General features: G+C 37.1%; 1 protein-coding gene across 2 annotated transcripts in view; it reads right to left on the bottom strand.

The window, feature by feature from the left end:
* Gabrb2 (gamma-aminobutyric acid type A receptor beta2 subunit) overlaps positions 1–22683 on the bottom strand; it is a 246594-nt gene that overhangs the window by 82383 nt on the left and 141528 nt on the right. For both annotated transcript variants that reach the window (XM_008821671.3, XM_017795228.2), the window contains one exon: positions 19424–19506. In XM_008821671.3, the coding sequence (XP_008819893.1) occupies positions 19424–19506 (83 nt within the window). The remainder of the gene's footprint in view (positions 1–19423; positions 19507–22683) is intronic.

Raw genomic sequence — 22683 nt, forward strand, 5'->3', positions numbered from 1 at the left:
TTTTAGTCTTTTATAAGGAAGGTATTTTACTACCAATAAAATATCATAAAATTAACTGTATCATCAAATCTTCACCCTTTTTATTAGAATATTCCATCTGTATGTTCTAATTTGTCTTCTGAAGCTACATGATGATATATTCCATAATATAATGATGTCATTTATCGTTGGAGAAAAACGCAAATAAAATCACATACAAAACTCATGTAGTGTGTATACATATCTATATATGTATATATAGATATATGGAAAATAACTATAATTGGAAGTGTTATTTTAACTAATAAGGCACTCATTTTTTTCATAACAGAATATCAAGGAATACTGTATAACACAGATGTTCTAGCCTTGATTCTGTCATTAGCCAGATCAATGACCTGGAAAGTATTGACTTCTTATCTGTAAAATTGGACTGTGGAAATAGAGGATATGTACTTCTCAATTCAGTGCACATATCACAACAAACAAGGGAGGCCTTTCCAGAATTTGAAGCATCCAAATTGGTTTTAAGCTAATAGGAATTAAAACTTTAATAGGTGCAATCATCCAGATGGTCCAATTAGTAGGTGTACCAGAACTGATCTTAGGCTGTTCACCATGCCAAAACAGTGCATAATTAATCTTCTAAATATTTTTGTTGTTAAAGGTGTGAAAAATAAAACCTTGAATCTTTGACAAATATCATCCTGATGCTGGATGTCAATAATATTAAGATTTGTTTTACAAATATGTCCTTATACTCACTGTTATATTTTCAGATACATCAAAGAGCAGATGGAATGTGTACATAAACCTTTGTGTGTGACATAGTTACAAAATGGGTAAGGAGGAGGTGAGGATGACAAGGATGAGGAGGAGAAGGAGGAAGAGGATGAAGAGGATGAGGAGGGGAAGAAGGAAGAGGAGGAGAAGAGGGAGGAGAAAAGAAGGGATCAGAAACAGATAAAACAGAGGATTAAGGGACTTTTTGGTAGTGTTTATTTGTAATATTGCTGAAAGAAATCTTTCTTTAAAGAAGCTCTTTCTAATACAAATTTCTAGGATAACTTATATACCACTAAAATTTATCTTTATAATAACAACTACCAAGGGCTTCTCTCAAAGAAAGAATCAAAAACCCAGAAACTAAATTTTTTTATTTCTTAATGAATAATTAGCATTGGCTTTGGAGTCAGAAAGTTTCAGGTTTAAGCTTGCTGTTTATAGGTATTATGATCTCTGAAACTGGAAAATTCACTAAATTTTCCTTGCACTTAAAAGTTCTCAATTCCAATATAGTGATAATAATGCCTCTCTAAATGCCTAAATAATACTTATAATACTGCCCTAAAATAATCTTCATGGGGCTGGAGAGATGGCTCAGCAGTTAAGAGCACTAACTGCTTTTGCAAAGGACCTGGGTTCGATTTCTAGTACCCATATGGCAGTTAACAACTGTCTGAAACTCTAGTTCCAGGAGATCTGATGTCCTTTTATGACCTCTGTGAACATTGTATGACACGGGTGCACTAACATGCATACTAGCAATAGACTCATACACATAAAATAAAAATAATAAATAAAATATTAAAAAGTAACCCTCATAAAGTTCTCTGACAATGAAAATAGGAATTATATATAAAGCATAATATCTAGCTGTATTTCCATTCAAGAAAATATGAAATAACTTTGTATATGATCAAGCTTTACAACCTATTTTTAAACTAATGGATAATTCAAAGAGTAAGTTGGGATTTGCACTCAGCACAGAACATCTGCATTGACGCTCTTAGATCCATCCTTCTGGATTTCATGTGCCTTTTTTTTTTTTAAATTTTTATTTTATGTGTATGAGTGTATTGCCTGCATGTATGTGAGTGCACCCGTGTCGTGCAGTGCCGCGGAGGTTAGAAGAGGGTGTTGGATTCCCCGGAACTGGAGTCAAGGACAGTGCGTAGCCACCATGTGGGTGCTGGGAATCGAACCCAGGTCCTCAGCAAGAGCAGTCAGTGCTCTTAACCGCTGAGCCATCTCTCCAGCCCCTCATGTGCCTTCTTAATGAAATGCATCAAACATTTGAGTGGGCCAGTCTTAAACAGTATCAGTCAAATTGAAATTTAGGGATCTCTAGAAAGTGCTTGACAGGTGAGTAATCTTCTAAAGTGACAAGCTCCTGAGTCAGCATGAGGCACTCACATGCATGAGTTTAACAAGGCATGTAAGTAAGTGCAACATTTTGGATCTGATTCTCAAATAGGAAAAAGATGCTTAAAGATAAGATGTAACACAAATAAGACTAACTTAGTTTCTGGGATTTTCCCAATTAATTACTGCATTTTCCAGTTAATTATTTAGTTTTGATGAATGTGGCATGTAATGTGAAATGTTGGCCTTAGAATAAGTGGCCGATCATCATGGTAATGCTATATATTCTCTTTTGTAATATTTTGCAAAACTGCTTGGTTTCCAAATAAAAGCATTCAAAATATTTAAATCTGAAAACCAACACTTGTAATAAGTGATCAGGCCTTGATCACTTTGTGTCTTCCCAATGCCTGCTGACTGTTCTTCCATAATGGGAGGCTTTCAGCCCTGTCCCAAATCCACCCCAGTTCTTGCACTATACCCTATATAAGTGGATCAAAATGTGATACATATTTTTATCTGTGTGGCTCGTAGCTTTCAAGTACAAGTCAATCATAGAAAATTTATGGTTCAGGGACTGTCAGTAGTGCTGGACAGAATTAGCTAAGTTCTAAGCATACACATATTTCATTACACTAACAAATTAAGCAACTGACAGTTTTATGACAATTAGGTTATATAAACTTCTTACCATAAAGACACATCATTAGGTTATATTTTTAAACTTCCATATGCCACCCAAACTCAGGCATAAAAAAACACGCAAGGCAATCTTCATGACAGATTTTCTTAAATTCACTGGTTTTCCCATTTCTCTTGACATTTTGTTGAAATTTTAATACTTTACATTTTGGCATTTGACAGGTTTACTTCAACCAACTTTGTCAAGGAGGAGCATATGTTTTAAAATGGCAAACTATGCCCCTCCCTTGGTTCTTAGAATCTCATGTCATTTTTAACGAGACAGAGTTTTTAAAAGCCTGTTATATCAAAGAAATGTTAGTAAGCTCCACTCCATTTAGTTTCTTTAGTTTCTTTAATTACTGAGATAGTCTCACAGGTGGTGCAGAGATCAGAGTAAGAGTAAGTTGAATGTGAATTATTTTCAAAGGATGGAGCCAGGCATTGCTCTATTGGAAATATGTTTTGAATTCTCATAAGGTTTTGAAAACATAACATCATATACAACAAAGAGTATGTAATATTAGTAGTAGGAAGCATGCCAGAGAGCAAATGGGGAGGTTGCATTAGGAAACATTCACTTTCTCTATTCAGGTTCTAAGTAAAATTGTTTCATAATTTCTCTAATTAGAAAACTAACAGATTCCCAGCTACAGAATGTGGCAGCAAATATCAGCATAATACCATGGAAAATTCTTCACTTTTATTGTATAAAGGTCAAGAGATGAAGGTGAGTACACTATCAAATCAAGACAAAACATTGCCTGACGGTCCATCAGTTGTTCCAGAGAAGACTGAATCGGACTGTGTTACTTGGAAGAAACATTTTGTAATCCTAACTCTTATGAACTGGCTTTTTCTGTGCAGCACATCAAGAATAATCCAGGAAGATGAGGGGCCAGAGTGATACCTGTGGGCTACAAAGTTTAAAAATGGGGTGACAGGTTTATAAATTGTTAAGCATTTCAGAGAAGGCTAAGGATAAAACGCAATGGTAGAGCCCTTGCCTTGCATGTAGTCCATGATTTTGATCTCTAGTACTGAAGGAAAACTATTCAGAACTGGGGTCCTATGTGTTTTCCCAGGTTTCCATGAAGCTGAATCTGACAGGTTTTAACAAACACCTCTGTGCTCAGAGATTGTCTGTCTCTTACTCAAATGTAAAAATGTAAAACTCTAATATTGGCAGCTGATTACTGCTGGGTGAGTAAGAGCAGGGAACTTCCTAAAGTGAGGGATCTTCCTAAAGCGAGGGACTCTAGATAGGCTGACTAGACCTCAGGAGATGAACTTGCACTGAGGAACATCGGGAACACTAACTTGACTCAATAGGTCTTAAACAAATGACAGAATATATGAATTCCAGTGGGGGTGGATTATGGGAGGATGCCAGTAGGATGGGGGTATAAAGATGTTTAAGTGGCAAGCTCCTGCCACCATGCCTTCCCACCATGATGGACTGTGAATACTCTAGAAAATTAACCTCAGGGCTTGGAGAGATGGCTCAGAGGTTAAGAACACTCACTGTTCTTGCAGAAGCCTTGGGTTTGAATCCAAGCACCCACATGGCAGCTAACAACTGTCTGTAACTCCATTTCCCGGTGATCCAACAGCCTCTTCTGACCTCTGCAGGCATTGCATGAATGGGTGCACTTACCTACATGCAGGCAATACATGCATACACATAAAAATAATAAATAATAAATAAAATCTTTTTTTAAAATGTAAAAATCTATGTGATAGTATGTATGATGTCTATGTGATAGTATGTATGATGTCTATTTGATAGTATTTATGATGCCTCTTTGCTCTTTTTCATAGAGAAATGATCAGATAGATATCCAAGTAAACTAGAATCATGAGACTATTATGAACTAAAAAAAACATAGTGGCTACCTGGTATATCCCCTCCATTTTATAAAGAACTCTAACTTACTAGTGGTAAAGCAACATAATCTTAAATAATTCATGATATAAAAATGAAATTACAAAACAAATTAGAAGATATTTTGGGAAAAAATGATCACAAAAATAACATTTTGGGAAAGGAAATAAATCTGGGCTTAGGGGAAAATTTGTATTTTTAAGGTCTTATATTTGAAGGCAGATTCAAATCAGTAGTTCAAAGACTCGCTTAAAAGCAAAAATCTAGGAAAAGATGAATAGAGCAATTCCAAATGGTCTGTAAAAAGACAAAAACTGAAGCATAGAAATCAATGGAACAAAATAGAAAACAAAGAAAATTGCCAGAGCCCAAAGATGACTCTAACAGAGCTGACAAACACCTGGCTAGATTATCAGCAGAGAGCACAGATCACCAATGTCAAAGAAGGAAAAGGAATCAGGGCCAAGATTCTGTGAGGGGATAAGAGAATAAGCAAATTCAAATGGCAACTTTATGTAAATTCTATCTTCAAGGAAAAAAAACTGGGGGGCTGGAGACATGGCTCAGAGGTTAAGAGCACTGGGTGTTCTTCCAGAGGACCTAGGTCAATTCCCAGCACCCACATGGTGGCTGATAACTGTCCATAACTTCAGTTCCAGGGCAATCTGATGCCCTCTTCCGACCTCCATGGGCATTATATGACACCTACCTACATGCAAGCAATGCACTCATACACATAAAATATAAATAATAAATAAAATATTTTTTAAAAGAAAAAGAAAAAAAAAACTTCATGAAACATACAGTTTCCCAAAATGACACAAGAAAAGAAAATCACGTCTATTAAAATCTCATAGCCATTCAACACTCGATTTATCAAAAATTCCTTAGAATAAAATTCCAGGCCCAGATGATTTAACTTGTGAATTTTATCATACATTCAAGAAAGAAAGCAGCAGCAAACTCACAGGAACATTTTCAGAAAACAAATAGCCCACCCATCTACCCACCCATTTATCTATCTGTCCATACATTCACTTATCTCTCTTTCCAGCCCTAGGAATCTGTGAGACTTTGATTCTGTTTTACAGTGCTTTTTATTCATCAGTTTGGGTGTAATGATGAATAAAATAAGCCAGATACTTACCTCATGGTGCTTATAGTTAAGAAATATGGTGGACATTGATTATAAAATAGCAGAAATGATTATTACAGCAGCGAAAACTTCTATGAAGAAACTTCAAGAGACACAAATCGATGAAGGATTTCTTAAGAAATCAACACTGAGTTCAGATCTAAATATGAATAGGAGCAAGCAAACCAAAGGGGGCAAGAAAATATATTGTAGGCAAAGAAAGGACTCGCTATCCTTAAGTTTCTTCAAGCACAATTCCTTAGTGCAGTAACTTCCCTCTCTGGGGCTAAGAGCCAAGGCTGTCCATCCCACTCCGAATCCCTTCCTGCAGGCACCTAGAGGCAATTCTCTTCAACTTAACATGGAGTGTAGGAATACAGTAGTTATTAACCATCTTTTGGGCATTTGTGATGAAGAATGCAAAAGGAAAGTCTGGGAAAAGGTATCAAAGACCTCTTTCTGTATTTCTCAAAACACTAAGCAAAAAAGCAAAAGATCAGAGCAAAGACAATGAACCTGGGGGAAAATAATAACTATTGTTTACTATTTAGCATACTGTGCTGCAGAAATTGTCTTCAAATATTGGTGCTCTACTTTTGAGTTCTGGATGTCCATCATAATCAACTAAAAGACGTAAACTATCAGAAATCAGGCCTCAAAAGTTAGCAATGTAGATTAGTCCTATAAGGAAATAAAGTCTTAGAAATTCCTAACACTGCTCCCAGGCAGGTGCTGGTCCTACAACCATGAGTTCTGTGCATGTTGGGCAGGATATATCTCAGAATTCAGGCCTGACACTCATCTCCTGCTTGACAATGGAGAATTAGGCAAATGGCCTGCTCCCCCACCCCCAGGAAACACTGACAAAGCTTTCATATTGATTATTTTCAAAAAGAAAGGTGGTTAAAATGAACACCACAAATTCCCTTTTGTTTATAACAGATCTATTCCTTGCAACTTCCTTCCCTCCTTCCTTCCCTCCCTCCCTCCCTCATCCTTCCTTCCTTCCTTCTTTCTTTCCTTTCTAAACGTATTGTCTTCCAAATTTTCCCATGATGTCCCAAATCTGGCAAGATATCAGTAAGTATGCTAAACTTGAATATAAGCTTCAGTTTTAAGCCTTCATTGCTTTTATTAACTAGGTGAATAAACACCTGCTACGTGGTGAAATGATCAGACTGAGCATTTACAATATATTGTAATATATGTAATATATGTATATATCAAGACATCTTATTGTATTTGATGTGTATATTCAGGTTGTTTTATTTTTTTGTCAATTATACCTAAATAAAACTTGGAAACCGCTTTTAAAATTGCTAGATTTGGGGGATTAAATTATTTCCAATCCCCAAATTTTCTTTTAAAAATATCTAACCTTCAATTTCCTCATCTTTGAAAGATGGCTGACATTGTCCCTGCCTAAGTAGCTACTTTGAGGAAACCTCGAAATGACTCAGGCAGAGTGGATTGTCTAAAGTGCAGAGCATAGGATGTGCTTCCGTGGGGTAGCTATTCTTAGGTTCTATATGCCAAATTAGAAGCATCTTTTTTGCTAAACTTTCAGGAATGTTTTGTTAATGTGTCCTCACATTCAAAAAAGTTGAGCCAAGTGTGGTAGGCCACGCCTATAGCATCAGTACCTGGAAAAATGTGAAGTAGGAGAATTGCCACGAATTTGAGAATAGACTGGACAACATAGGGAGTTCCAGGTCAACCGGAGATATAAAGTGAGACATGTAAATAAATAAATAAGTGATAAGTGTATCCAGCTGGGAGTGGTGGCTCATGCCTTTAATCCTAGCACTCAGAAGGTCAAGGCAGGTGGAACTCTGAGGTTGAAGCCAGTCTGCTGTACATAGTGAGTTCTGGCCTTGCTGGGGCCTCAGAGAGACCCTGTCTCAAGAAGAAAAAAAAAAATGCATCTAGCTGGCATTACCTTTACTGAAAGTACAAAGGACAGGGGACTGGAGAGATGGCTCAGCAGTTAAGGGGACTGAATGCTCTTGCAGAGGAGTCAAGGCAGGTGGAACTCCGAGGTTGAAGCCAGTCTGCTCTACATAGTGAGTTCTGGCCTTGTTGGGGCCTCAGAGAGACCCTGTCTCAAGAAGAAAAAAAAAAAAATGCATCTAGCTGGCATGACCTTTACTGAAAGTACAAAGGACAGGGACTGGAGAGATGGCTCAGCAGTTAAGGGGACTGAATGCTCTTGCAGAGGACCCAAGTTTGGTTCCCAGCACCCACATGGCAGTCGACAACTGTCCGTAACTCCAGTTCTAGGGGATCCGATGCCCCTTTTTGACCTCCGCAGGCATTGTACAACACAGGTGCACTTACATACATACAGGAAAGACACTCATACATGTAAGATCAAAATAACTAAAAATAAAATTTTTTAAAGTACAACAGAAAAATTTAGATATAGTCAAATCACAACTTTTCTGCATATATAAGCAATTTGTAATGGTCTGTTTTGTGTTTATATGTTAAGTGATTCTAATATAATTATAATTGAAAACAGTCATCATTGCTCAACCCAAGGGCAGTTCATCTCTAGTGCATTTTTCCCCATTTTTGTATGCTAATCTTTACAGTTTGGCAATAAATTTGATTAAATCTCTATTCAAGTAGCAGTTTATAACTGTAGTCAACATTTATCTCTATAATTTCTTAAAAGGGCATTTAAAATACATTAATTTAACAAGATTGCTTTTGTTTTGGTAAGAAATAAATCTTTTTATTCCTGTTTATCAGCAATAATTAGAGAAATTGTGATTGGTAAGGATTTAAAAGATTTGTGGATTTATTAATGTTCAGACAGTGATAGTGACAAATTAAAAGCATTTCTTTACTGTCAGGGAGTAAAAGGAGCTAGAGCCTTAAAGCAATTCAAGCAACTTAAAGCCCAGATCCATGAACAGTGGATGACTTTAAGACTGTTTCTATCATACTTTTATTACAGATATCGCTTAGTGATGCTGACTGTGAGCAGGATCCATGTGGAGAAGCTGTCTGGGATTGGCTCCAACACTATACTTTATTAGCTGTATGACCTCTGTTTAATCATTTTCATAGGGTTGACACCTTAAAATGAGGGAAAGAATGCAAGGCACTTAGTTTATGACAAGTGTCCAATAAATTATATATAATCATAGATCATATATATGGGGGATACATTGTATGGGTAAATCTTATATTAAGTATCTAATATTTTCATTTGAGTAATCAAAAGCATTTACATAATAGAATAGGACAGAGGGACACATATTTGTGAGTACTTCTCATTTCATTATTTTACATTTTGTGTTGGTAAGTTCTGCTGCTACAGCAAGCTTTGGTGAATGAAATAAATCAATGTATTCTCTGACTGTCATCCACAGAGCACCATAGGATATAAAAGATGACACAGTACAGTATTCTTCCACTAAAAAGTGTGCAGTCTTTAGCTACAGGTAACGGAACTTTCTTGGACTAAATCAGATAGAAAAGGCATTTATGACACTGACAGCAAAGGGGTAACTGAAGGCAAGAGACAGTCCAGTGGTGGAAGCCGTGTGGTCAGAAGCAATGTTCAAAATTATCATGTTCAGTATTCATCGTCAGTGTCACCTCCACAGTGTCACCACCTGAGGTTCACTGCAGATGCCGTGGATATGTGACTCTGACCATTGCCACCCACCTGCTCTTACTGCTGCCCTCCCTGTTAGGCTCTGTGTCTCTGGTCAGCTGTTCCTAGGCTGTGAAGCTCCATCTAAAAGTTATGTGTACTTGGCAGTACTTGGTCTGCACCCATCTTCTAGTTGTGCAGGCAGATGGGGAATATCTCTCTTTCTTTTTTCTTTCTTTTCCTTCTTTCTTTCTTTCTTTCTTTCTTTCTTTCTTTCTTTCTTTCTTTCTTTCTTCCTTCCTTCCTTCCTTTCTTTCTTTCTTTCTTTCTTTCTTTCTTTCTTTCATTCTTTCCCTCTTCCCTCCGGATGCCACAACCTTAAAAGTACCACAGTCCTCTGCGTACGTACCCAACCTGAACTAAAATCCCAGCTTAGTTACTATTTGATACAGGCTACTTTCACCCACTGAGAATTATGTTCCCTGAGCTCATGTTGCTCTACTGCTCTGAACACCATGTGGGATCTGCAAATCATAAATTCTTACTACAGACTTTAATTCAGAACTGGACTGAGTGGAGAGAGTACAGTACATAGCTAGTGTATTAGCATAGATTACATAGCAAACAGGATGTAGTTCTGGTCTAGCTGCTGAGTGGTGGCCTCTATATTCATCTGGTGGTTACAGAACCCCAGCAGTAGAAGCTGCTTTCACAACAGAAGGCTCCGAGGCCTTCTAGGAGTTATACTGGAAACTCAACTGGTGTCTGCTTTCCAATCCACTCAGGGATTCTGTAAGCCAAATAAATCCTCCCATGCTTTAACTAGCTACACTGGGTTCTATGTCCTTTGACTAAATCTTAACTAATACTTGCTGGCCTTTTAAATCTCACAAATTCTCACATCTTACAATGTCTCACATCCTCATATGTAAATTAAATAATCTAGGAGTTTCCTCAAGGGATGGTTGAGTGAGGCCAAGTGTCTATATAGACAGCACAGAAACCAACATTTAATCCAGGGTAATTCCTACTGCTTATGGTGAAAATAATCATGATGTAATAATATAATAATCACTAAGATGACTATAATGAATCTTGCCACAGGGGTGGAGTGTAGTCTCTGGAAGTCCTCATGAAGAGAGGTACTTGATTTTCAAAACCTAAAGAGAACTTAAAAATTTTTTTTTGTCAATTCTATGAGAATTTCATGTAATGTATTTTGAGCATATTCCCTGCCACCAAATTCCTCCCGGATATACCCCTCTTCCCTACCCGCCCTACTTTGTGTTCTTTCTGGGGTTTTTGTAACCTATCACGTTCAATTTGTACTACCCATATACTCTTGGGTGTGGGTCATCCCCTGGGGTGTGTCTCACCTACCAGGGTTCACAACCTTAAAGAAAACTGATTTCCCCTCTCCTAGTAGCAATTACCAATTGCTTCTTAGTTGGGGGTGGATTCATGGCCACCACCCACCTGTATGCTAGAACCTTCTGTCTTTAGTTTGTTCAGGTAATGGGCATACTCTTGCCAGCACTGTGAATTTATGTGTGCAACTGCCCTGTCATGTCCAGAAAACACCATTTTGTTGTAGTCATCCCCCACCTCTAAGACTTATAAATTTTTCCATCCCCTCTTCAGAGATGATCCCTAATCTGGGGAAAGGGGTCTGATATAGATGTCCAATTTCTGACTAAGTACTGCACAGTAACTAGCATCTCCAAAGTCCATGGAAAGAGGGAAATATTCAAGCGGAAAGGCAAGGGTCCAAGTTTAGGAAGTGAGGAAAGTCAGTGTGCATCACAGTTCAGTGGGCTGCAGCTATCAAACAGAAACAAAAGGTGTTTTCTGGAAGGGCTGCAGGAAAGGTCTGAGGGTGTGTTTGCCTCTTGGCTTATGGTGTGAGCATCATGCTTCACAAGCACTCTCCAGCTTTTCCCCAGAACACTAAGCAATTCACAGATGTGGCATTTTCACCTAATTAGGATCCAATATAATCTGAAGGACATCCAGGAAGAGACACTTTTCACAGAATGACAGCATCATCGGCACTGTTCCTGAGCCTAAAGGGAATCTAAACAAACATTGACTTTCACTCCTCCCTCTCCCCTACAAGCTGGCCACAGAGACATTCATCACATGCTCTTACTCTGCACATTTAGATTAATTGGACAGTTTCAAAGCAGGAAGCAAATTAGCAGTAGAAACTTAGAAGAAGTTAGAGATCAGTTTCAGAAAGGTAAAGATACCCAATGTGGGTTTGTTGAGCAACAGCAGCATATCATCAAACACCCAGTTGTTCTGAGTCTTTGGAACTCATTTCATTCTACAGAAATGCTTCCATTTAGGAAGCATAATGGAAATCTGTGTCCTTTCCATTGCCCCCAGCTTGTCCTTAAATTGAAAGTCTAGTACTGTGCCAACACAGTCCTGACCTGCATAGCTGAGCTTACCAAACAGTGTCAGAGAAGTATGTTACTCTGGGCTCCTTTGTCTGACCAGTGGATTCAAAACAGCTGAGGGATGGAAGCCAGTGGGCTCAATATACTCAGGTTTTGTATAGTATTCATATCCAGGCTCTTGCAATGTTATGATGTTACAGGGGCTGTGTCTACCACTAAAAGATTTCCCTCCTGTCTCTAAAATTCTGAATGCCAGAAAGCATCTGTGAAAGTTTTGACTACTTCCAAAAGAATACAGTACAGCCAGACCCACAGGCTGCCTTTTGGGTCAGCAGGTTTGCTACGCTACACACATAAGCTTCATAAACTTTTCACTTTGCACATCATGTCAGTAATAGCCTAATGATGTGTTGAGGGAAATGAGCCAAGAGAGCAGGTGAAAGTGGGAAGTACTAATTCGAGAACACCGAATTAGGCTTCTTTTGCTTTACCCAATTAAGACTAATAAAATCGTGATTTCTTTTGCAAATACAGCAATAACTGAATTCTAATGTACTTCAGGCCTTCTTTACATTTTAGTGATTTTCAAAAAAAATACAATCACATAACGAAATTAATATAACTGTAGGGTTTTAGTATTCTTATGAAGGTACTGGTGAACATTATAAGTGATGGTATTTGAGTACAAAATAATTCTTTGCCAGACACTGCCACCTTATAAAAGAGACATCTTACCTTGCTATCTAATCTATTCAACATTATAGGGTGTAAAGTAATTCTAATGTCCTTTTGTGATTATATTCTTTCTGCTTTCAACCAAGCCATTTTATATTGTGGAATATGGCCGTATAACCTGTCTCACTGAATAACATCATCAATATAAAGTAAGTGTGAAGAAGTGATATTATAGAATCCTCAGTCTGGCCGGGTGTGGTGGCGCACGCCTTTTAGTCCCAGTACTCAGCACTCGGGAGGCAGAGGCAAGTGGATCTCTGTGAGTTCAAGGCCAGCCTGGTCTACATAGTGAGTTCCAGGCCAGCTGTGGCCACTGGGAGACCCTGCCTCAAAAAGACAAAAAAAAAAAAAAAACCCTCAGTCTGGAAGCATGTGTAGACACTGTCACATTCATTAAACAGCAGCATCAAAATATTTTAAACTGCATGTTTTCTATGATGGGGCAATTTGGCTTCTAATAATTCATGTTTTATCTTTGTGCTGTTCAATAGACTGTTCTGAGATGATGGAAATGCTTTATCTGTCTTCACTTTCCCATATGGCAGCACTTAGCTATACATGGTTATTAATATATGAAAATAAGCATAATTTAATAAAGGAATTTTTAACTTAATTTTATTCTAATTAATGTAAATTCAACTTTATATACCATATTGCACAGCACAATTATATATTATATCTACAAAGATATATATATATAGGTGTATACATATGACATAAAGTCATTATTATATTTAATAATAACCTTATTCATATAAAACCACATATCATTTAGAATAGCAACACAACAGAAATAACTTTAAAATAGGAATAGGTAACTGATTAAATAAATTATGATTGTAGAACACTAGGTGGGAAATATAAATTATATTATAGAACTATTTCAGATAGTAAGATATTTGTAATATGCACTTAAATTTTTGAAGTGAGGTTGAATTTCCATATATGCAGTTAAGTAAAAACATGTGAAAGAAGAAATTTTTAGTGTAAGATGATATTTTTGCCTTTCCAGCTCTACTTCAGTGTCATGGGAATAGCATAAAAGGAAAAAAATAGTAATAAATCCATAATAACAGTAGAAAACAGAACCTGTCTCTAGGAAAGTTCCAAAAACAAGCAGGGCTTGACCCTGGGGCTTGGCCATGTGCTCCCTCAAAGGAAGCTACTTCTTGTCATGAAGTTGGATGCAGAGATTTCATATGGGTCTATGATGTGAGATAGTTCCTCAAGAGAGGTAGGGCTGCATGGATTCCTAGTTAAGATATTGTTCTGAAAGGAGAGTTAGAGCAGAGCTCCAAGTAGTTCTGAGCAGCTCTGCAAAGGTTGGATAAAAGGATCAGAGTCACTTCAATTCCAGAAAGGAGGGATAAAAGAAAGATTTTTAAAAATCCTGAACCTCAAGTCTTAGTTATCTATGAAAGTTCTGGGTTATGACTTTACCAAAGAGGAAAGCTGATGAACATGAAACTTCCTAGAATCTGGTTACGGAAGCAATCCTATAAAAGTTCTGGAAAAACTTAAATAGGTTCAGAAAACCCATGTCAACTATTTGTTGTGATCATGCTACGCTTACATAGAAACATGAAATGACTACCAAGATCATTAACCATGTGAGGAAAATTCTCAGCATGAAAAAGAATGAACGAATAAACACACCTCCAATGAAATAAGAAGATAATTTGCAAAATAAATACAAAGTCCTAAGAGCAGTGACTATGGAGAGGGAACAATCAAAAACTGAGTTCTTAAAACTCAAAAGCATAGCTGCCGAGAGAAAGCATTCACTACCATCAGGTTCTTTTACATTAAATTAAAACACATAGCAATCTAAAAACAAAACTTTGTGAGATGTAGTTCAAATCTTTGATATGTTGGTATAAGAGACCCAACATTTATTTAGTGAGAATTTTAGGCAGGGAAAACAGAGAGTATAAAAAGAGGTGATTGCATGGGTAAAGAAAAATTTCTCTTTACTGAGAAGGACATTTTAGATCAAAAGAGTCCAAATTCCATATTAAGACACATGTTTTATAATCAGCGTAGTAACCCAAAAGATGAAAGGCCTGAGAGAGCAGAATTCTTCAAGTCCAGACATACATCAAAGTCAGAAGTCATAGCAGTTCTACCGTGTTAGGAGTTCTAGACGAACCTTTCGTCTTTAGTCACTAGGGGATAACAATTCCTAGTCAAGATTCCCACTCCAACAAAGTATCAAACCTAGCAAGGAATGGAAGATAAAAGCCTTCCTTCTACATTACTACATACGATTTTAGCAGCTTTCAAATCAGAGCACCAAATCCAGATGAATTTGTATGTAGCAACTCCAGTGTGTATTTGCAATGCTCTTTGGTTTTTCTTTGATAACTAAGCCTCACAGGAGTTTCATAGGGATATTTTTGTAATTGAAAATAATTCAAAGACCATTTGCAATTCTTGGTAGATTCATTACTTAACATTTCCACTCTCCCCCTTCCCCTCCAGTGAAGATATAAACAATTATACATATCTTTTCTTGTATTGAGCCTTAAAAAAAGGAGAAGATACAGAAAGGCTTAGATTATTTTAAGAGACAAAAGAATTTCACTAGGGTTTTAGCATTATTCTGCCTAGATTAGATTATAAAATGTATTCTTAAAAGGGAAATTTGAGAAAAGAAAGAAAGCTAGAAAAATAACAGCAGAGAAAGATGCACACACACATGCATGCACTCATGCACACACGCATGCACACACACACATACTTTAACAGGGATGTGCATTTTATCTTTTCTTAAATAGCAAAGCTCCCAGAGAAATCTGCAGATGGGACCTACACCCTCACACAAGCCAGTACTGCCTCAAGGTCCTTTAATTAAAATCTTTCTGATTTTGCTGGTGGTGAGTAACCCTCAGCCCACATTTACTTAGAAATCATCTAATCTCATCACTTTCCCAATAAAATAATTTCTTCACTTCCAGGAAATGATCTTGCAGAATTCGGGCATTCAACTGGGTTTCATTAGCTGTAATTGCCAAGAGTTTTTCTTAAACTTTTCTGACCCAAATTGCCTCCTGGCATTTTTGAGCATTAGTCTAGTTTTACCATAGGGCACATACAGTCAGCTCCCTTAAGAGGAAATCCTGCAGTTATTTGAAAAGAAGCTACCCTGTTCAAACACGCCTTGTCTCCCTTCTAGCCTCAATTTTCCTTCCTCAAGGTAAATGAATCTTCGCATCCTAAACTCCTGTTTCTTCTGGATCTTCAAGCTCTGTATATATTCACATTTCGGTTTGGTTGCTCTTGTTGCTAAATCTCTTAAAACATTGTGAGTCTAACTGTGTACAATATTCTGGGAATAATTTGAAAGTAATAATGGTTTTGTTTTAATGATAGGAACTATTACTATAAAAATACCAGTGGCAAGCAGGGCACAGAAACTATCTTGCTTAGCTCATTAGCCATATAAAACATGGTTTTTACAGATAAACAGTTTGAAGAACAGCTGTTGCTCCCTGTTTAGTTAACTTGAAGAAGCCATATTTAACTATTATACCTATATTCAAAACCAGCCTTCATCAGTGTTATCAATTTTCCCCTGAGACACATTTGTGTATTACCTCCTGTGTTCTAGAATTCCTGACAAGGTGATGGTGACTTTTATTTTGGTAGAAAAATACAGTATGTTTTCAATGCTTCTAAGTTGTTAAAGCTACATTTACTGAAGTTCTAGCTAGTATATAATGTAAACTGGGTGCAAAGCCTATTAAAATTTGTCATGATAAATTTGTACTTAAGAATCTAATGCTTCAGTGTATAAATCTATCTTGACCTTTTCACTGTGCACAGAATAAAACTGTTACCTAAAGAAAATATGGCTTTTATTTTGCTAATAAGCAAATACAAAGTTATTTTATGATATCCAAACTTGAATTCAGTAAGAAAGCTGGCAATTTCTGTTTTCTGATTTCTTAAACCAGCGAATATCTCCAAGAAGAAGAGATGCTCATGTACTGACTCACTTTCACATGCACATGTGGGACCTCTTCCTACATTAACCACAGAAGTTTTAAATGATTACCAGGTGGTTGTAGTATTTGGTCAGTTTAAATATTAAGACTAGGAATGGATGAGATTTACAAATGGACCACCTCCCCACTTCATCTAAATGTAAATGTTAAAGCATTTTAAACATTCATATTTGAAATTGGAAACAACTTACTAATTGTTTCTTGAGACAGAACTAAAATTTTGTTTTATATTTTAAGCACAGTTGGTTGAATTATTGTGTAAGGAGATGGATGGTAATACAATGAGATTTTTCTGGAATGTCATTGCAAGGATCACAGTTAAATGTACAAAGATTGGGAAAGTCTTTGGCTGGATTTACTACCTCTCGTTATCAGTGTGGAGCTGTGGCAGAATGGAACGTTTTAAGTATAATGATGAAAACTAGCACTATTAAAATAATACTTATTACTATTCACTACTGGAATTGCTCTTTATGACATATCATGTACTGAGTATGGGTTCTTTGTCAATATTATTCTTTAATCCTTATGCCAACCTTATAATTTACTTAATTTTGTCCATGAAAATTCTGGTGGTTTTTCAGAGTGACTCAAATACTCAGTCACTGTAAGGGTCCATTAAAAACTAGTGTCTGGAGCGGTCACAAAGTGTGGTGTGTAGATCAAGTACCTGGCAAACACTTGGTATCTCTCTGTAATGTGGCTTATAAAAGAGCGACTGAGAAAATTCTACCCTTTTTGAATCTTTGTAGAACCCACAAAGGCTCAGATGGATTGAAAAACCACTGACATTGAGATCTAGAATGCAGAACTTACTGCCTGAGACAATGATGTTGGTCTGCCCAACAGGCCTAGAAACTGTAAAACAAAGAATAAAAAGGACCCTCTGAGGTTTTAGTAATGTGGACAGCCTATCAGTGGGTTCCACTGGGAGACAAACAGTTCACAAGTCCCCAGCAGAAAACTAGAACACGGATTGATGCAAAAGACATCCTTACTGTTTGAGGAGGGCTCAAGGTGTCATGTGTTCATATAGCAGACACTGATGTTCACTGAGGTGGCTCAGACTGTAACCGAATAAACACCTATCTATTCCCATTTCAAAGACATGTAAAATTCTGTCCCTACTTCTTTTCAGTAGTCTTCGTTTCTGAGTGGCATCAGCTAAATAACCTCATAGTAAATAGCCTCATTGTGCTATATACTGGTGATAATGAGACTGGAACTTTGAATACTTTTTAAAACACAGAAGACTGAAATTATATTTGACAACACAGATCACTGGAAGCTCCACATCCATGTACATGCAAATGCGGTAAAATTTTACATCCAGAATTAAATTCATCACAATAGCCTAAGTGGTACCCAGCAGCAAACTTTTGCTAAGCTATCCTCCTATCAAGCCTCTGAAACTGGCAAAGAATTAGGTCTTTGAGACTCATTGCTCCAAACGTTTAATACAAGCAACATGCAATGCCATCCTGAAGATATTTACATAAAATTAATCATGGAAATTCCACAGACTGGTTTCATTAACTCATTCTGGAAGGCAAAGTATTCATTTGCACATAACAATGATTCTGGGATGTAAGTATGTAGTCAGTTTCTTTACATTTGGGTGTAAAGAATTTATTTATCCCCAAAAGTTGTCTTTTGAAATGGGCAAAAATACCCAGATATGTTATGAAAGCTGTATTTCTGCTTGGAGCAGTAGTTTGCATTCATACAGCTTGCCACAGCTTAATTTTCTCTTAAAGGGTGGAAGCTTTCTTATGGTTCAGCTACATGTTATTTAGAATATAGGATGTAAGAATAGTTGGCTTCCAAGTATGTATTGGGATAAGGTTTGAAAAATGTTCCAACATATTGATGACATAAAAGAGATTCAGAATTAACTTTTCCTGTTAAAACACCTCCTCATGATCTCTGAAATGCAGAAAGATCATGAAATTAACATTTCAGCTCACCAAGCATGGCAGGAGACCGATTTCTCAACATGAGAAAGAAAACTATGGTATAGGAAAACAAGCACATTACAAAACAGGTGAGTACATAAATAGAATAAATGGATAGAAAGAGAAAGAGAGAGAGAGAGACAGAGACAGAGAGAAGTCATGCTTTTTATATGGCCTAATAAGATGTTTTAGATGCTGAAATTAGTTTTTTCAAGCAAAAACGACAGTAACCATGCCATCAATCCAAACCATATAAGTAATGCAACTGCTCTTGAAAGTCACATTTATTTGACAATTAGAAGGGATAAAATTAGTAAGTTGCAAGGACAATTAGGATACTTTATGACATCCTGTCCCCTCTACTTATTTCATCAAGTCTGTCTTAGCTGTTTGTACCAATTTCATACTTTAAATGCCTAGAACAGCCTATGATCTCCTTCCAAGGTCTTAGCATCCTCCTTTTATTGGTGAATTATATTTTTTGCTAAATATGTTTCCCATGGATTTAGAGATAGGAGAAAGAAATTGGTGGCATTACTTAGAGGAGAGGTCAGTGCAGGCCTCCACCAACTTTCACATCCTCTGATAACCTTTGCAGAGACATGAATATGGACATGATCTTGCAGAGTAGGCTTGTGACTAAAGGGAACCTTAAACGGGAATCCAGCCTGTCTGGATCCTCAGAGACTTACAGCTTTCAATCTCCAAGGTGCAGTTTTGTTCATCCAGTGGATATCGCCTCAAGTCCATCATACAGGCAGCCGTCGTTGTGATTCTAGAAGAGACATGACAATATGTGTTGTTAGTACGGGACATGATCTTGCAGAGTAGGCTTGTGACTAAGGGGAACCTTAAACGGGAATCCAGCCTGTCTGGATCCTCAGGGACTTACAGCTTTCAATCTCCAAGGTGCAGTTTTGTTCATCCAGTGGATATCGCCTCAAGTCCATCATACAGGCAGCCGTCGTTGTGATTCTAGAAGAGACATGACAATATGTGTTGTTAGTACTTAAATCCAAAAAGAAGAGGATAAAAAAGTCTCTCTTAGGGGCCTTGATTTATAGCCTTAGCTGTCATGAAAAGGAGTGATGAAAGTCTTGATAACCATTTTCCTTTACAAGTCTTCTGATGACGTGTGAGGGGGCTGGAGGATATGAAAATCAAATGGCCCTTTAACTACTTGTACCAAAGCACCCATGTGCGTTCTTTAGGCAGTTCTCATTTGCCTCCAAGATGCTGTGGCATGAGATGATTCTATATGTATCTCAGGTGACCAGGAATGGTGGTAAACACTATTCCCTTTCTTTTCATGTTTGTTTTTCCCAACCGTCCTCAAAACTAAAATTTATCAGTATTAGCTTTGATCCATTTTTTACGCTTCACTGAATTCTGTAGACTTTGCAGCTGTTGAAATACAGCCATTTATCTACCGCTTGATGTTCTGACCTAAGTAAACTGATATTCTCTTGATCCCTTAGAGAGTGACCCCTGTTGGCAGAGTCACTTCCTTAGAACAACTGGTACCTTTACTTTTTTTTTTTTAATTAGGGAGGAATCACTATGCCCTTTATTTTAGTCTTTCATTTCTAAGTCATTATTTTATAATAATATTTCCACTGAAGACCTACCCAGAGCCATGAAGCAATAGTTCTAAATGATTTGCAGATACGTATTTTCTGATCAATGAAGCAGCACGATATTGTAGAAGAGCATAAAGCCCTAGAACATAACACATGCTGTTATGAACTTCATCTCTGTGCAAAGAAGTGAGTGTTCTGCTCAGCACATAGTAGTTTCTTTAAATACATGCATCTGCTGAAGGAAAGTAAGAACAGAAATTAATATTGAACTTGCCAACGCAGGCTTTGTTCACTGTGAGGGGCATTGTACTCTGTATTAGAAATAGAAAAATAAGATGGAGCTACACTAAATTTTTTAAACTGAAGTGAAATTGGGTAGTTCTGAGCTAGCAATCCAGGTAGCCTGAGTCTCTGAAGTTTCTCAAGTGAATCTGAGAATTAACCCTCAGCGTACATAGGACATATGTAATGTGATATACATACTTCTTGTGACTTTGGTTTGCTTCTTTTTCCATTAAGCTTTATACTTTGGTAATTGTTGTTTTCTTTTGTTTATAACATGAAAGTTTGCAAGAGCTGGTGTTCTTCCTGACTGCTTCCTTCCCTTAGCCAGTCCTATTGGCTATTCTGCCTCAACTCCTTACCATCCCCAGTGTCTCTTCTGAGTCTGTCCCACAGCTTCATATACAAGTGACTATAGGAGCTGAGTCTCCATCTGTCTCCCTGAGCCTACTAGACACGCAAAAACATAAACTAGATTTTATCACTCTTCTTAAATATGTTAGGGGCTTTTCCAAAAGAACCCAAAGTTCTGTACCAGGAGTGCCGAGTGCTCCTCTTCCATCCCAATGCTATCTCCTACTGTGTCCTCTCATAATATCTTTCAGCCCTCATAATTGCTCTCTCTCTCTCTCTGCCCACAACATGCATTCTGCTGACATTCCCAGAGCCCTTCCCTCCCATCTTCCCTCAAAACCACCTCCTTGGAGAAGCTCTCACCTAGGAGCCCACCCAAAGTGAATGCTTAAACTCATGCTCCATTTTACTTTTCCGTTCACCGCCTTCAAGTGGTTACCACAATCTGGAATTATCTTGAGTAATTATTTTCCCAGAATTGTCCATTTCTTTCAATGAAATTTAAGCTGCTTATGGGTATAGACTTTATTCAACTCACGGAAAAGGTACTCAGTAAATATCAGCTGAATGACAAAATACATGAATTTATGATGAGGCAAACAGTTGGGGTTTGCTAATTACATGCCTTTGTATTTGGAGGATTGTTTTATTACTTTCCGTCTCTTTTTTACCTAAAATGACACTGTGCTTAGGTCATAGATTCGCCATTTATATTTTTAGCAATAAATGAAATTTAATTCACTTAAATGACATGTCATAAACAGTACTGGAGTTTATTTGATCAAATTGCTTCTGCTTTCAATGACAGTTTTGCAATGCTCAAATTCTATGAATTGTATTAAAATTAACATTTACATTTAAATTATGATTTATTCTAGTTATATAATACATAAATGAATTTTTCCTTGGCTCACTGATGTTTCCTGTTACAATTTGATGTGACTTTATAGACTGGTACAGTGTGAACTTCCACCAATCTAAACAGAGCTACACCATACAGACAGAGATTATGAAAGGAAATAAAATTAGGAACATGATGGGCATGAGAAACCCCAATGATGTTACTTAAAATGGCAGAACGAATTACTGTCCCCAGAAACTGGAAGAAATTAGCTTCATCTGATAAAGCTAATACAAAAGACATGAATGTTTACAAGGGCATAAATACAGTTTAAGAAATTGGAGAAAAACAAGTATAGAAAGCCAACTGTGTAATTGAGGTGAAGTTTGTAATTGATACTGTGGGTTGTACTTCATACTTATGCTGATACATATTCATGGCAATTAACATCTATGAACTATGCTGTGTGTATACAAAGAAAGGCAAATTGATTAAGGCTGAGACAGTGGAAGGTAGGGCTGGGACTGGAACTCAGTCTGTAGAGTCCTTGCTTAGCATACATGAAGCCCCTGGTTCCATCACCAGAATCACATAAAGTAGGACTGGCAGCCCAAGCTCTTGGAACTGGGGAGGCTGATTAAAAGTTTAAGATCATCCTCAGCTACATAGAGTTCAAGAGCAGCCTAGGATGCATGATACCTTATCTCAACAGCAACACTTTAAAAAACAGAAAAAGGTGTTTTTCTCACAATATATTTATTTACTATTTTATTATAGATTTGTTTTACTTTTTTCAGTGTTATAACTCATAAATCTAAGAGGCAGCATAAATGCTTTATATTCGATATTTACAAGAATCTGTGTCCTCTCTGAGAATATAGTAGGTCCTTTGGTACCAAAGCACCCATTTGAAATCTTAATCATGTCAACAAAGACTAATGGTGTCAGACAATTCTCTGACAGTCTTATGATATCTGGGAACACTTGCCATTGGAGTTTGTTGTAAGATAACAAAAAGGAAGGGATTCTTTACATAACACTTATATTTCTGATAATTTCACACATGATACATTACACATTATATATATATATATA

Source organism: Nannospalax galili, unplaced genomic scaffold, assembly GCF_000622305.1.
Source record: "Nannospalax galili isolate Female #2095 unplaced genomic scaffold, S.galili_v1.0 scaffold667, whole genome shotgun sequence".
NCBI lineage: Eukaryota > Metazoa > Chordata > Mammalia > Rodentia > Spalacidae > Nannospalax > Nannospalax galili.